This window comes from Plectrocnemia conspersa, unplaced genomic scaffold, assembly GCF_051122295.1.
Source record: "Plectrocnemia conspersa isolate PC_06_02 unplaced genomic scaffold, ASM5112229v1 ptg000008l, whole genome shotgun sequence".
Lineage (NCBI taxonomy): Eukaryota > Metazoa > Arthropoda > Insecta > Trichoptera > Polycentropodidae > Plectrocnemia > Plectrocnemia conspersa.
In genome coordinates, this window is record NW_028277172.1 from 17,598,140 (window position 1) to 17,613,841 (window position 15,702).

Here is a 15,702-nt window from a genome sequence, read left to right on the forward strand (position 1 = left end):
AATTTATAAACAGACCGTTTCTGTTGACTATCAATGGGTTGAAAAATATAGTCTATACTATTTTGACTCAGGTATAAAATTTGAATGGGTTCATCTTGGAAATTAAAACGCCTACTGGTTAGATATGATGTAACAGACAAAAAACACTGGTTGTTATTAGAATGTATTACTAGCCAAACACGCCTTTCATATGCCCACATATTTGCGGGTACAATTTAATGTAAGTGTGTAATCTATAGAATAGCAATAGCACATTCATCATAAAAGTTCTCAAAGCAGATGAGCACAAAAAAGTTTATTTATTAAAATTTGTATAATTGAAAAGATTTGACGGCAGACAAAAAATTACGGGTAAAGCTTAAAGATATCGCTGCAGTTGAATAAGTAAATTATTCTCCATGCGACGTGTGGTGTCTAGAATTAATAACATACATGTCGATTTTTTATGGTTTTTTGATGAGAATTCTAATCCTTGATCCTTCACCTCTAACAATCTTGATGATTTAAGGCGGAATCAGGCTCTTTAATATTGCCTAATACATATTTCGTTGCTGTGCATTTTTTTCTTGTCACACAGGTATCTGTGCCTTTTTAAGTAAAATTCTGTTTTTTATGCAAATGCTTTGAAACTGTTAATCGATACATTTTATTGGACTTGTCCGCTCAGATACGTAATATACTTTGTTTACGACGACAAGAAAAAAATCGTGATTTCTTAGAAAACCCCAAGAGACACAAATCAATTACTTTCATACGACCTTTTTAAAAGTCTTTTGCAACTAATGTTTTATGACTATATATTTTTTATATAACCAACTTAACGCCTAGTGTATATGTATAAGTTGTATTTCATACAAAATAAAGAAGAGTAATATCCAAAGCAGACAAATAAAAATATGCAATCACATACCAGCTTTTGGTTATGTAAAAGGTCACTACTTAAGTTTTTGTTGTTTCAATTGCATTGCAGCACTAATTAGTATCTTGATTGTTTTTCCAGTAAAGGCAGTTTCATTGTCAGATATACATATGTGAACATTAATTAAGACATGTCCAAAACTAAAAAGCATTTAAAAATTACCGTTCTTTACAATGATGCTTTGATCATTTAAATTATTTTGTATTATTGCTTGTGAAAGTTCAAAAGTTTTCATCTCCTTCTTTATATATTTAAATATAAAATAGCTTTTCTCCGATCCGGCATTCTAGATAGAGTCTAGATAAAGTTTCAAGATATCCAAGAAAATTCCGTAGATCCACGGATCGCATTTTTCCATCTACAAAACACGTGGCATCACACCATTTTCTTTATCCGATCTGACAGTGCATACACATACTACTTTCAATGGTGGAATTCGACCTTCGCTACCGCTCAGACCGGCATCGAGTCGACCTCGAAAAAAGTGTTCGCGTATTGTTTTGGCTCTCGATTTCGTAACATTCACCTCTTGAGGCGCAGTATACGTATGAAAAAAAGTCTACGAAAAAAAATGGTGCACGCACATCTCAGACACGCACGGCCCGGAGAGCTTTTTGCGCCGCTTGTTTACCAACAACACGCTGGCTGTCGTTATGTATGTACTACAGTGCCAATTCGGTCGTTGCCAAAAGTTGCGACTCATCGACTGCGGGGTCTTGAACTTGTGCGCTCCACTTCCGAGGCCGCCGCGAGTCATTGTCGTGCGAAAAAAAATCGCAATCGCTTTATGTTGGCAGAGACCGGAGCCAATTTGGCGCCCGGGGCGGACGGGTCGAACCGCGCCCCTTAGATTATTTGAAGGATGCGTTTTTGTCTTTAAAATATTCATAACAACTTGAAATCACCCATTATAGACTATATGCAGACCATATATCAAATAAGAGATATTAAAACCGAAAGGCTTATATCAAACACCACTACACCAGAGTTGACGTAAAGAGGGAAGCGGCTGCTTTTTCGGTCTTTGCCGGTAGTCCACGAAGATATTGATCTTAAGTTGAGAGTAACTAGTGGAAGTACATTTATGCACTTATATATTATATGCTTAGTCGAGGTTTTCTTGCTCGCCCACTCTCGACGCGACAGTTAATTACTGAGATTTCAGGATGTAATTAAATTTGTTTATTTCCAACGTCTTTTTAGTTTGAATATTTTATATTTGGCAACCTCGCACTTGTCATTTCGCATTCAACCTGTTTGTCAATGTAATGCATTTTTTTGTGTGAGTGAAAAGCACTGAATAGACGTTTGAGATGCTCTTAGCTAATTCTTTAGATCCCTGATCGTCATATATAAAATGTAACAATGTGCACTTGTTAGCATTTTATTTATTACGCTTTTAACTCTATTTCTCACGGTCAATGCGTAAATTTGAATAAGCTTTATACCGGGCCAGTTGTCTCCACTATTAATAAAATTTCCTATTGCGCGACCATATGACTTTTTACGTAAAGTAGTACATTATTTAAAAAAAAATATTTCTTAATCTTTAAAAATATCTTAATTTTTTTGCAGCACGGCTAAATAAATTGTACTTTTATTTAAATTGCGTTTTTTTTTATAAAAATATCTTTAAAATTTCCTGCAGCGTGACTTAATGGTATCAAAAAATTTCTCGCTGCGTAGAATGTTTGAAGGTTAATAGCAGTTCATTTGATAAATATCGTAAATATATTCTCTACGCAACCAGATAAATTTTTCATCAATTCAAAACCAGTAATTTTCTTAGTATAATATCAGAATAAATAATAAACTCTCCATAAATTTTTGTCAATTTCTCGCTGCGTGGCGAAATGATGCTTGAAAAAATCTTAAAAAAAAAATATCTTCAAAAAATGCAACGTATATAAGCTTATTCTTTTTTATAAAATATCTTAAGCAAAGAAAATGAATGTCTTAATACTTCTAAGAAATTAAGGAAAAGCGCGAAATAAAACACTTCCAAAGAAATTTCCCAATGAACGTCTTCCTAAAAAAGTTTATTTTCTTTCAATATATATTATATAATCAAATCTGAAAATTTTAATATTAATCTCCCATTCTGTGAATTTAAATATTGTATAGCCTACCCAATTTATTTTAATTCTATTATTCTATTTTTAATTATTAAAATTTTATTATTAATGAAATGATTGTTTCCGTTTATTTATTATGACTGAATGATTAATCACGTTCTTTGCTTCACTTTCAATAAGCTTTAAAAATTCTATTATAATTCTTGGCAGTTGATTTTCACTGCTTTTATTATGAATCATATTCTCACTCAAATACTTTGTATAAGTGTATATCTATATAGTACATCAAATGCCAAACAAACAATACTTATTCTATTGTCATCGATTATTCATTATCCTTTATTTAAAATATAATCTATAATATATAAATATTGCTTATAATATACTAAAGAACAAAAAGGATATCTAATCTATCTTCGTTATCTCCAAAACTTGCTTGTATTTAATATTTTAAATACAATAGTGAAAACTTATATAGTTGACGATGTGTTCTATTACACGTACGCTGTTTTATACATATTTTTTATTCACAAATCTAAATACCAAAATATTTGACAGTGGTTTTATTTATTTGATTCACTTTTTCTCTGTTCTAAATATTATGTATCAATGTTAGATAGAGTTGTTTATGCATTGTCTTCAGCGCATTCTTCTCTTTGTCTTCTTCGATTGACATTAATTAGTATCGGGTTACGTGTCAATGCCGTTCAATAAGACAAATAAATATCTCTATAAATGTTCGTAAATAGATGTGTGTATATTATCATATATATAAATAATATTAACATATTAAAATAATATTTTTTGTATGAACTTACCTCACAACCTTCACTAGATTATGTAAATTTAACTGTTAGATCAAAGAATTAAAGCGGAATTTTACCTTCGCATTCCACTTGATTAATCTATATTTTATAGACGTTTTAATATTAAATAATATATTCATCATCATGTGTTGTTATATCACTGTGATTACCATCATCCACAGTGCGTTTGTGAAGTATTTATATTATTATTTCATATTTGTTTGATAAAAAAGAGAATTAAAAAATGTGTTCTACGTTGAATGTTTCAGACGACTAGATTTACCGTTTGAAGAGTATGTTAAAATTCAAAGATTCTAGTGAATTCAATGAAAATTTTTATTTGGTATAAAAAAATTATGGACAGTTTGCAAGTCTAATGTCAAAAATTATTAATTGATTTTTTTTAGACAAGTGGTTGCAGTTATAAATAAAAATGCACATAAAATAATCTCCATTTTATGTTATGTCATATATATTTTTTAAATACAATAACAATGATAAATGTGATAATTACTGCTTGCTTGGAAAATAATCGCTATCGTGATAATTATATAAAAATAAATAATATTATTGTTATTATTATTACGTCATAAATACTATAATTTTATAACAATGGGTTAAAATACTGCTTTTTATATGCATACATAAAATAGCAAAAAATGTTTGTTTATGTAAATATGTTTAACGTCTACTAAAAGCTTATCTTCAACGTTTGCGAACTTCTGATATATACTACATATGTATATATTTACCAGTGTAGTACTTTGAAAGATAAACGGATAATACAATAAAATTATGTAAGCTAACTAAATGTTTTCTGTCTTACTCATAAAAAAATAAAATTTATTCATAAATATACATATATTTATAAACTGCTTTAAAATGTTATTAATAATACTGTTATTTAATAAATCAGACAATTTGTCATTATCTATAAATTTATTTATGTGTGTTCTACAATTTTATTTAATATTAATAAATATTTTTTCAATTTTTATAATTCTAATGAAAAATACATTTTGAGCTATTTGAAATTATTATTTTGTATATTGACCCTATTACCCTAAATAAAAAAGGTAGTTATGATAGTAATAGTAATAATAATAATTACATTTTTAATGGTAGTTATGATAGTAATAGTAATAATAATAAGTACATAAAAAGGTAGTTATGATAGTAATAGTAATAATAATAATTACATTTTTTTACTTGTTAAAAAAATTAATTCGAAACCGTTTTTTTTATAAATACATATAATCATATTATTAAATTATTAATATAACACTTGGTTAAAAATAAGCGTAGAGTATACAAATTAAACAAAAGTTATCTTATATTTAATATCCATAAAAATACTAATTAGGTAATACATACATTTTATAAATTACCCGAGATTTTTGCTATACTTCATAAAATTAGATATAGATTTACTATCAATATATTTATATACATATATTATATATGTGTACATATATATTATGTAAAAATTTGTGAAAAAAATATACTAATATGAATATTAAATATAAATATTTATTTATGTATGTTATATATACTCTCCCGTAAGTCGCGTAATTAAATATATTTTTTAATGTTTTCATAATTAAATTTATCAAATAACATTTGGTTGCAATAAGATAACTCATTGTAATCTTCGACCCCGAACTAGGATTAATTTATTTTTAATTGTATTATGTCGACTGTATATGATTTGAGACTGTTTTTATTTTTATTTTCTCTCTTTATAATTAATGAACCATTCAACAGAAGTTCAACTTGTTCGATTGTGAATCGCTTCTAAGACAGTTCATAGAACAATTCGCCAGAGGTTATCGCTTGTAGCCAAACAGCTATCTTCACATTGACATTCGATTTATTTTTATGTATTTTTCTTGTTTTTTTCTGTTCCCAATTCACGACTCCCCCGTTGATATGGTGGCAAGCGCTAGAGGAATGACAACTGGAGATTTTCCCTTTTTTTGCGGTCGCGCTTCTCGACCGTTTCATTTCCTGTCGGAGATGTTGTAATTTCTCCGCTGACCGAAGAGACACTGTTCAGAAGCATGGCAATGTAGCTCTTTTACGACCTAAAAAAAGTAGCAATTACGACAAGAACAATGAGAATTGCGAGCATTGTCGACTTTCCGGTTTCCTTTTCAGAGATGACGAACGGTGCCATTTGATGAGTCGCAAACTTCCGTGCAAATATAACCCAAGCTAAATAACTGTTTGTTTTAAAGTTTAAAGTAACAAACACACGCGTTTTAGTGTAAATAATTATATCTAGTAGTTTAAATGATCTTATTGTTAAATACCAAATTATTTTATGCAAAATTAATTTGTAACGTTTCTAATACCATCAGCATATCGACTCGAGACTTGTGAGTGGTCAATCCGCTATGCGGTAATCGGAAAACGCAGTCATCCGCAAATTAAAATATTTTCCTAGAGTGTGTATTACGCCGTACGACTACAATTTTAAAGAATTAATACTATTTTTTCTCTTTACCCGACCCTTCTCCCTCACCAGATTTAAATTTAACACATATTAACCTTTAATATTCATTCATTGGAACCTTAAAAAGCACGAAGATAGTGAAATGTCTTAGGGCTGGGGCGGTGTTACTATATTATCTTCGGGTCTTATGGTGCAACTAAGAAAATATAGATGGCGTTATTCTTAAAAAAATATACTGTCAATAATTTAGTAACTATGGTTGTACTGATTTTACTTATTTAATGTAAAGCTTATTAAATTATAATGATATATGTATGTGCCATTAATTTAAAATCACTTGATGTTTTTTGTACACTGACTGTCAAAAAAATAGACTAGTTTTATAAGCTTTTAGCAAGTCCTTGAGAAAATGCATCGTAACGAACACAGATTATTCCTACACTTTTAAATAAGCTGCCGTGTCTATCGTAATAGTGTGAATAATCAATGTAACTATAAAATACATATAAATAAATAATTTTACTGTTCGACGTTAAATATACACTGAATTTATTCGGTTTGTAATAAATTATAATTATATTTTTCTAAATTAATAAATATAATTATATACTATTATATTTCAATTATTTAATTGATGATTTATTGCATGGTTCAAAACTTGACTAAAGCAAAATAATAAATTATTATCAATATATGTACTACTATGAATAAAGTAACTTTATTATTATTTTTTCTTAAAAATAACAAATAATGTAGTAAACGGATGATTGGCTTCCGATTTTGTAAATCAAACAAAAAACATATTACGGTATACGTTTTAATAAACATACATAAAAAAGTCTTCACTTATATCACACATATGTACATATATAATATATACTATCTTATATGATCATCATTTGATTATTGTTATTACATATAGATATACATATTGATTGTAGATTTACATCTGACTTTACATTGTAAAAAGATTAAGTTGTAATGTGCGTTATGTCAGTTATGTGCAATTTGGTATTTTATAATTATGCAATTTATAAGTAACAGGCGTCCATTAAACATGTCTGAGATAATTTCCATGTTGATTCGTCTGATAACATTAAGTTTGAGTAATCTATACGGTGACGTGTCACCTTGACCAACAGGAGCAAAATCTTAATTGATTTATTAACTGTCGTTTGTCGTAGTTGACTCTTGCGGTTATCGGTGAATCTACTCCATTTGATACAAATGCACACAAATGCGTCCTGTAAAAACAGATCATATCTGCAAAACATGCTCGTATGAATTTACTACACAATTAGGTCAGTGCTTATAAAATGTCAGATCTTACACAGAGAACCAACATTTCATATGCAACTACCTATTAGATTTTTACGTCAAAATAATTAACAAGCATGTCATTAGATGTTAGTGTCACAAACACGTCTTTCAATGGACACAGTTAATTAAAAATCGACCAAAACACGCTTCAAACCACCTTGAACTTTTCGTGATATTGTTTATTATTTATTTAATTTTGTTTGATGTTTTTCTTAGTTTAATTATGTTATGTAGTAATTGCATGTGAATGTTTTGCATCTGCTTGTTGCATGCAGGTCTCGACGTGCATCCCAACAACTCTCCCGTAGTGACGAGAGCATTTCACAGCTACCATATCGCAGGTAAAATTTTGACTGTACTATCAACTTTACTAAAAACTGTACTGTGTAGAACTTTATATATAGTTCAGTAAACATGATATAAAAATAGTAAGAGTTTTGTAATTGCAATTTCAGGTCTAAAAGCAGATCAGTCGACCACGGCTTCGGACCACATTTTGACTTGGACTCGCTTCGTTCTAAGGTTGAAGGAAGATTTGACGCTGTACAAAAAGGTTATTATTTATTTTAATAGATACATACTGCCTGTGCTCAGTTTGAGTTTATTATATTCACTAATATATGTGCGTACCTTGCGATGGTAACGCTCTTTTGCAAAAAACTAAGACTGTGACTGCCCGACTGTGGCTCAAATTCATTATCCCTGATATCTGGCAGATGAAAGAGGACTCTTGGAACCAAAACTTCATAGATTTGATTGACACGTAGTTGCCACATATATACATAATAAAATCAAAAGGCAGTTCTTCATAAAGAATACATAATAAATAGAAATATAAAAATACTTATTTTTGCATAGCCCTTAAATAATATGGTGTATGAAAAATTAAATCCAAGCAATAAGTAGGTTGAAGTGAAATGTTTATATTTCCTTCAGGGCCCTACAATGTAACTGAGTAAAATTTAGAGCAGAAGGCATTTAATGTAAAACACATTTATATCAAGAAATATGTCCTAAAAAGTAACAATGAACAATTCATTTAATTTGTGTATAATAAAATAGTTTTATTGTAAATAAGATAGATGAGCAAAAAGTTTATTTATTTATTAAAGCTTTGTGCATTAATCAAGTGTGTTATATGTCCATTTTGGGATATTGCTAATTTATTAACAATTTGTGTTTACAGTCTCTTTTCTTTTTTAGATCAACCTATGAACTTTGATCTCTTAGTCATTATTATTTTCCTATATGCCATGTAATTGCAATCTCCAACTTTGCTACTGTAACTTAAAACAAAAATATGATATTTGTAAATAATATTTTTATAACAGGAAATTTATTACCTTCCAGTTAAACATTTCATCAATATTTTAAAAGATTATAGTTATAACTTTTGCCACGGTATTTACTCTTGCTTAAGGATGGAATACAGGTGTCAAGTGATTTATTATGTAGCGGTTTCGACTTGCTACTTGTATATTCGCCATTGTTTCTGACCACTAAATACTAAAATATGCAAAATGGTATATGTTCTAGTTCATAAATCTAAACCCATCCTTTATTCATCTTTCTTAAACAGTTCCAAATTTCATTATATTACTTTTAACGAAGCACTGTAATCAATATTCATTGTATAATAGCAAGAGATGTAGATAACCTATATGTATTGATATAGTTTTCAGATCTTTCAATAATCGCATCTTTGATTAAAGGATAAATTTCTTTAAAGTAATATTTTTGTTGAAAAGTGGAAAATTATTTATTTATTGTATGCAATATGGAGGAGTTGTCCAATGCATTACAGCGGGATAAACACAATCAATAATTGTTGAGATACCAAATTAAAATCAGTGACATATATTTTAAATAATTATAAACTATTATTACAGCTATCAATTAATAGATGTCACTATGCTAGATTTTTTTAAATTATTTATCACAATATTTATCTTTGAGGTTAGGAAAATCTAAGAAAACTTTATCTGCGATAATAGATCGGAACTATAATTAAATAATTACCGACTATTTGAAAAAGCTACTTGCGTAAAACTGTAAACATATGTCGACTATTTTACATCTATTCTGTAACTTATCTATGTTAACGCATTCAGCATCATATTTTAATTTAATATACTATTCGCGTGCTTTATATATTTATAATACATAGTTTTCTATTGCTATATAAATATGTTGATACCCATTTTTAACAAAACTAAATAATTATTTTTTTATTTACGAATTTTCCTCTGTTCAGTTGAAAGTCTGTAGCAATTTCGCTGAAAATGTGTTTTGGTATCCTCAGGAGAATAACTTTTTTATGTATGTACATACATATGTATGTATATATGAATGTAATCTAAGCTTCCCTTTTGTTTTTCTCTATTGTATTGCACATTGCTCCTAAAAGGTTTATAGCTTTAGCTTAAAGGGACGACATTTGGGGGTTTGAATTTGGCCAGAAAAATGCATGTCACTTAATTAAATACTATAGATCTTAATTAAATAGAATTATTAAAAACAGCTGAACTGTTGTTCCTGAAATTTTCATGTTATCCTTCAAATAAAATCTAAAAACACAGTCTCGAATCTATCCCGAATATATATTTTTTAATAAATCATTTTAATGAAATTTTAGGGGGCGTAACCCTAGAGGTGGTTGACCTCATGGCCAATAAGACTTGTGTGAATCCTAGATAGACTTTTTATTAAGCTATATTCACATTCGACTATGGACGATTAACAGCGTGACGTTTCTCCCAACTGCGGTGAAGGTGGCGCAGGTGGTGGTGCCAGTAGATGATTCTCAGAGTACTTGTGGCTGCGTGCGGCGAGTATCAGGTGTGACTCTTCGAGCGGTTGGTGGTTCGGGAGTTCCAGGAATGATCTTCTGGTCTGTCGGTGAGGGTGCGTGGCAGGTCCCTCCGGATGGCTGCTGGTAGATCTTCTCTCTCTGATCATCTGCCTGTCTGGTAGGGTGCCTCAGACCGTCTGCCCTCTCCTCATCGGAGTCCGGGCTTATATTCTTTAACAGTTGCACGCTTGCTGGCCAATCACGATTGTGCATCGATCTTCTAGCCAATCGCTGCAGTCGCTTTGTAGAACTCGAGAAATTGGATGTACATTTTCGAAAGCTAGTTTTTTGCTTGTCCAGTTTTTCGAATTCTTCGGAAAGGGTTTGCAATGTGGTGATTTATTAAGACCGTTTTGTCGCAAAGGGATTCTCTTAACGACTCGTGTTGTGTGGTCAAAAGAAATCCCTCTTGTGCCATGATATTTGCCTCATTGTTAATGAATGAACGTTTTTGGTCATAGTCATTAACAATGAGACAATTGCCCTTTTTTGTATGTGGACCTATTTGTGTGGTCGCCACAAAACCATATTGGAATACATTTTCACTGGTATATACATATATATATATTTATCAGTGAAAATATAATTTATCTGGCAGGTGCTAGTAAAATTTTATTTTATTCTATTCTTTTATTAATTGATGTAAGTTTGATTCCATCATTGCGAATCCAACAAAAACGATACCCCATTATACATTATGTTTCACCTTCGATACATACATATATAATTGATATTAACCAATATATTAGGCGCTATAAGTTGACCCTGGTTGAAGCCAGGAAACACAGTATGTCGTACATATATTTATATAAATGTACACATTTGTAATTAAAAATTATAATTATTTTTTAATATAACTGAATTAAACGTTATTTTTGTTTTATACATGTTCAAACATGCTGTCAAAAAAAAGTACAAGCTGCAAAATTAAAATATTTTAAACAAATTACAATTTTTAGAGAAATACATTTCAATTACATAGGAACAAGCACAATCATCTAGTGAAACGTCCGATGAAAAGGTAGATGATTTAGAGGACTTTTTAATAAGTAAAGAATTATCAATAGAGACACATAAATTCTCTATTTCTACAGATGTGGACACTTCAAACATGTACAAAGATTAGACAATAAAAATATTTAAAAATTTTTAGAATTACATATGCTTATTTATACAAAATTGCAATGGTAATTTTAGGACCTCGAGCAACACAAGTTTGTGTTAAAAGAATCTTCTCTTGTTTAAAGTATTTTTTAAATGAAAATACATTGAAAGCTATTTTAATAATTAGAGGTAACTACGAATTTGTTTAGTTTGCATATGTTTCGTTCATATGTTTCTTTTAATAAATTATATTATTATCATAATTATTATACCTTTTATTAATTAATAATTATTATTATTTATTTATTTATATTATATAATTGTATCATTTCATGTAGTATGCTTATTACAAAAAACGGAATAAAATGTTCCAAATTATGGTAGAAAATATTTTTTAATACAAATAAAAACATTTAAAAATCAATCACATGGAGCTGAACCAAAAAACGAAAACCGGAACCGAACAGATATATTATTTTTCAATTTAACCGAAATGAAGAAAATAACGTTCGAAGCCCTGATAATATCACTCAATAGATACAATTATATTTTTCAGATGAGGACGAAACGGTTAAGAGAATACCACCTGTGCCGCCGATCAAAACCACATCATACGTTGTAAGTATGCATATTGTACATTCCTGCTATAAATAAAATATATTATTTAATATTTGATTAGATAAGATTTTTGATAAGCCGATAAATATTAAAGGTTAATCATGCCTCATTACACAGTGTTGCTTTAACATGTTAGCGTTCCGAAAAATGTGTGATGTGTATTGAGTCTATAGAGAGTACAGTTTTAGTGAGATCTCTGCAAGATGCTGTCGTATTTTTATAGAATAGTTTACGGAGAGGTATTTATAACTTGATTTAATGAATCTTAACAACTTTGAATTTTAAAGTATTGAATATCGTACTCTATAAGAAATATTGTATTATATTTTCAATCTGTCAAAGTTATATAACAACAACAATCATGTATTCGATTTTTAACATAAAAATTATACATGTGCCAGTTGTTGTAGCTCCTTCCATTCGCTTGACTAATAACAAAGGTAAATAAAACTGTACAAACAAGTCATTCCAAGTGCGCACGTCCCTCAAGTTGTTCCATATGCAGACAGCGTCAGTTATTCACACACCTTCTTCTTTTGCATACGTGTAATGATACATTTAGCCCGATTTCATTGTTATTGTCTAGTTTTGCTTGTGTTCGTACATGAACAATCGTAAAAAATATACACTATCACTCGTTTAATGTGTTTGTCCATAACTATATAACCTGTGTTTGGATTTTAATGTTGTATTATTCACATTATGGGAAATAATATTGCACCAGAACCTCCGGTATCTTATTCTTACCAGAACATCTAAATTACAATTTTAAATGCATTAAAACAGATTCGATTTATTTAAAGTGACATTCCTAAATGTTAATTGCTAACTTTTTCAGGTGCGTGACAGAGACACCCTTACGTCGGTTGCGGCACGCTACGACACAACGCCCTCAGAATTAAGTAAAATAAATCGCTTAGGTACCAATTTTATATTCCCTGGACAAAATCTATTAGTTCCCGATAAAAGTGAAGGTTAGTTTTATTAATATAATAATCACATAATTAATAACTGTATTTTATTATTCATTTTGTGTTTTTAGATGGAAGTAAAGAAGGTAATTCTTCGGAAGGCGGGGAAGGTGGATCGGACACTTCTTCTCAACAAACACTTCCTTCACAAGAGAAAGGTTGTTCTTAATATTTTTAGCTTTATTTTAATTATAAAAAGCTCTAGGATATGACACTGATTATTTTTTAGATCTTCTTGATAATCTACGGCCATCTTCACCAGAACCGCCTTCATCGCCAGCGGCTCCACAACGATTCTTGAAAATTAACGTTAGACATATAACTGATGGACAGGTATATATATTGATATCAATTTTTGATTAGATGTAATTATATGTTTAGCTTTGTTATTTTCAAAGTAGATAAAAAACTACCAATAACGATAGACTTGGACAATTTTTATATACTTTTATTAGAGTAAAAATTAAATATTTGAAGAATAAAATGCAATTAATGGTAATGGTAACATTATAGAGAAAAATCTCTAATTTTTTATATACGAGGTCTGATCAAAAAAAGGTGGCATCTTAAGCCATAAATAATACTAGCATTAAACCTTGTCTCTTTCTGAACTGACATATATTTTAAGGAACGGATCGTAAAATCGTAATAAATAGAGAAAAAATTATTCATCAATCATTATCGTGTTTGTGATTTGTGAATAATTTTTTTGTTAACTAAAATTTTGTTTTTGTGATTCTTAAACTTCCATCTGTTTTTATTCCTTTTATTGTTTTATAACACAATACAAAATGGCTACTTAAACCTTTTTTTTACAGGATTCAAAATAAAGCAGTATCACTTTTAAACGTTTATTTCTAAATATTGATCATTTTTAAATTTGTATTTTTACACAAAATATTATAAAAATATTTTTTTTTTACTTTATAATTAAATTTAACTAATAATTAAAAAAAGTGATTCATTTTAAAAAAAAATTAAAAATAAAGTGAGGGTGAAGTGGTTTTAACAATAGCCTGTAAGTTAATTGTAGTTAATTTAAATATTAAATATTAATAGGGCCCATGAGCTATCAATTTTTTTTAAAAAGACTGCCACTCAAGAAATTTAAAAAAATTATCCAGACGATTGGGTGTAGTTTCACTTACATGTAAACTCGGTTGAACTCTTGTATATTCAGAAGCAAATTGGTAAAAGATTTGAGTAAAGTTATATTCTTTATCTCAAACATGAAATAAAGAATGTTCTGGGTGTAAGTAGAGGAAAAGGGAGGAGACCAAAGTCCCTAGTATTCTTCTGTTCTTTGACTAATCCAGATGATTTTGGGATTGTATAAATTTGTATAAAACTGTGCTCTAATGTACAATTTAACAATGTAAGTGCATATTCTTTGAATCGGCACTATAGATCCCGTTTATTGCTTTTGGAAAGAAGATGCATAACTGTTTCTTTTATCCTGCGTTGAAGGCATAAAGTGACTCTAATTCTCGATAAATTTAAGGAAACACAAATCCAGTTGGTTTTATTACCCTTTTGACAAGTCTTGTACAATAGGTGATCCTGATCGTTTGATACATAGATCAGAGATTTTTGCGCATGTCGCTAATCTTAAATCTTCAATCTCTCTAATTGTTATTTTATTATTTTGTATCACTAATGTTGCATTTACTTACTTATTTCGGGTCTTCTGCTGGTTGACAATCTGTCAAAATGTTTGAAACTCTTGATTGATGTTTACCTTTTTTCTTAATATTAAAAGATTTATTTATCAGATTCTCTTTTGGTCAGACCTAAAATACCTAAAAATAAAAATTAGTAGATCAGAGAAATTTTAGATGAATTAATATTTTTTACATATAATCTAGTCGATTGTTAATCTAAAAATTTAATTACAATTGGATATCTGGAGAATTTTATATTTTTCAATACGAGGGGAGTCAAATAAGTCTCTTTACTCCGGAGACAAGAACGGCGAATGTTTAACTATCTGACGGGCAATAGTCCAAGAAGGAGATGATTCTTGAGTCATCTTAAAAGAGAGTGAGCAAAATCTTTACTGCAAATGTCGATACATTCTTTCAGTTTAGTCGGTGTGACACTTTTTGGAATGTACAACACCATGAAAGATATGGTATTATGTTTCCAGAAGTGAGGATATTTATTTTGGTGCTATTCAGTAATCTCCCCAGCTGTTGATATATTTCAGAATTTTCTAATCCACTTGTACACTTGCTAGAGTGACAGACATGCTTCACCGTTCTGGATACATATTCGTTGATTAATTTTGATGAAATTTGTTTCTATACTAATTAAAAAAAACGAATCATAAGCATGTTGGAAATGCAGTGGCCATTTTAAGCTACTTTTGTGTCTTTGTGTCAAATGCTCGATTTGAAACTCTATCTGTATGTAACACTGCTGCCAATTTACATGGAAAAAGAGCAATGTTTTGATTTTATATTAGACTTTTCAGATATTTATTTGACTCGCCCTCGTATTTTAAAAATTGTGTTGCATTTTACCACATTTTATACAGTATTTATTAAATTAAGGTGAAGGGGGTGGCAAATGACCATTACTAAT

At 29.6% G+C, this 15,702-nt stretch overlaps 1 protein-coding gene across 48 annotated transcripts in view; it reads left to right on the forward strand.

Annotated features, from left to right (window-relative positions):
• mtd (TLD domain-containing protein mustard) overlaps positions 1-15,702 on the forward strand; it is a 244,750-nt gene that overhangs the window by 191,120 nt on the left and 37,928 nt on the right. For 35 of the 48 annotated variants that reach the window (XM_088190997.1, XM_088190999.1, XM_088190993.1 and 32 more), the window contains 6 exons: positions 7,851-7,916; positions 8,031-8,128; positions 12,087-12,148; positions 12,987-13,122; positions 13,191-13,277; positions 13,349-13,452. In XM_088190997.1, coding sequence (XP_088047123.1) covers positions 7,851-7,916; positions 8,031-8,128; positions 12,087-12,148; positions 12,987-13,122; positions 13,191-13,277; positions 13,349-13,452 — 553 coding nt within the window. Of the gene's footprint in view, positions 1-7,850; positions 7,917-8,030; positions 8,129-12,086; positions 12,149-12,661; positions 12,881-12,986; positions 13,123-13,190; positions 13,278-13,348; positions 13,453-15,702 lie in introns of those variants that run through there. The other 13 variants (XM_088190989.1, XM_088190994.1, XM_088190988.1 and 10 more) reach the window with 2 other exon arrangements.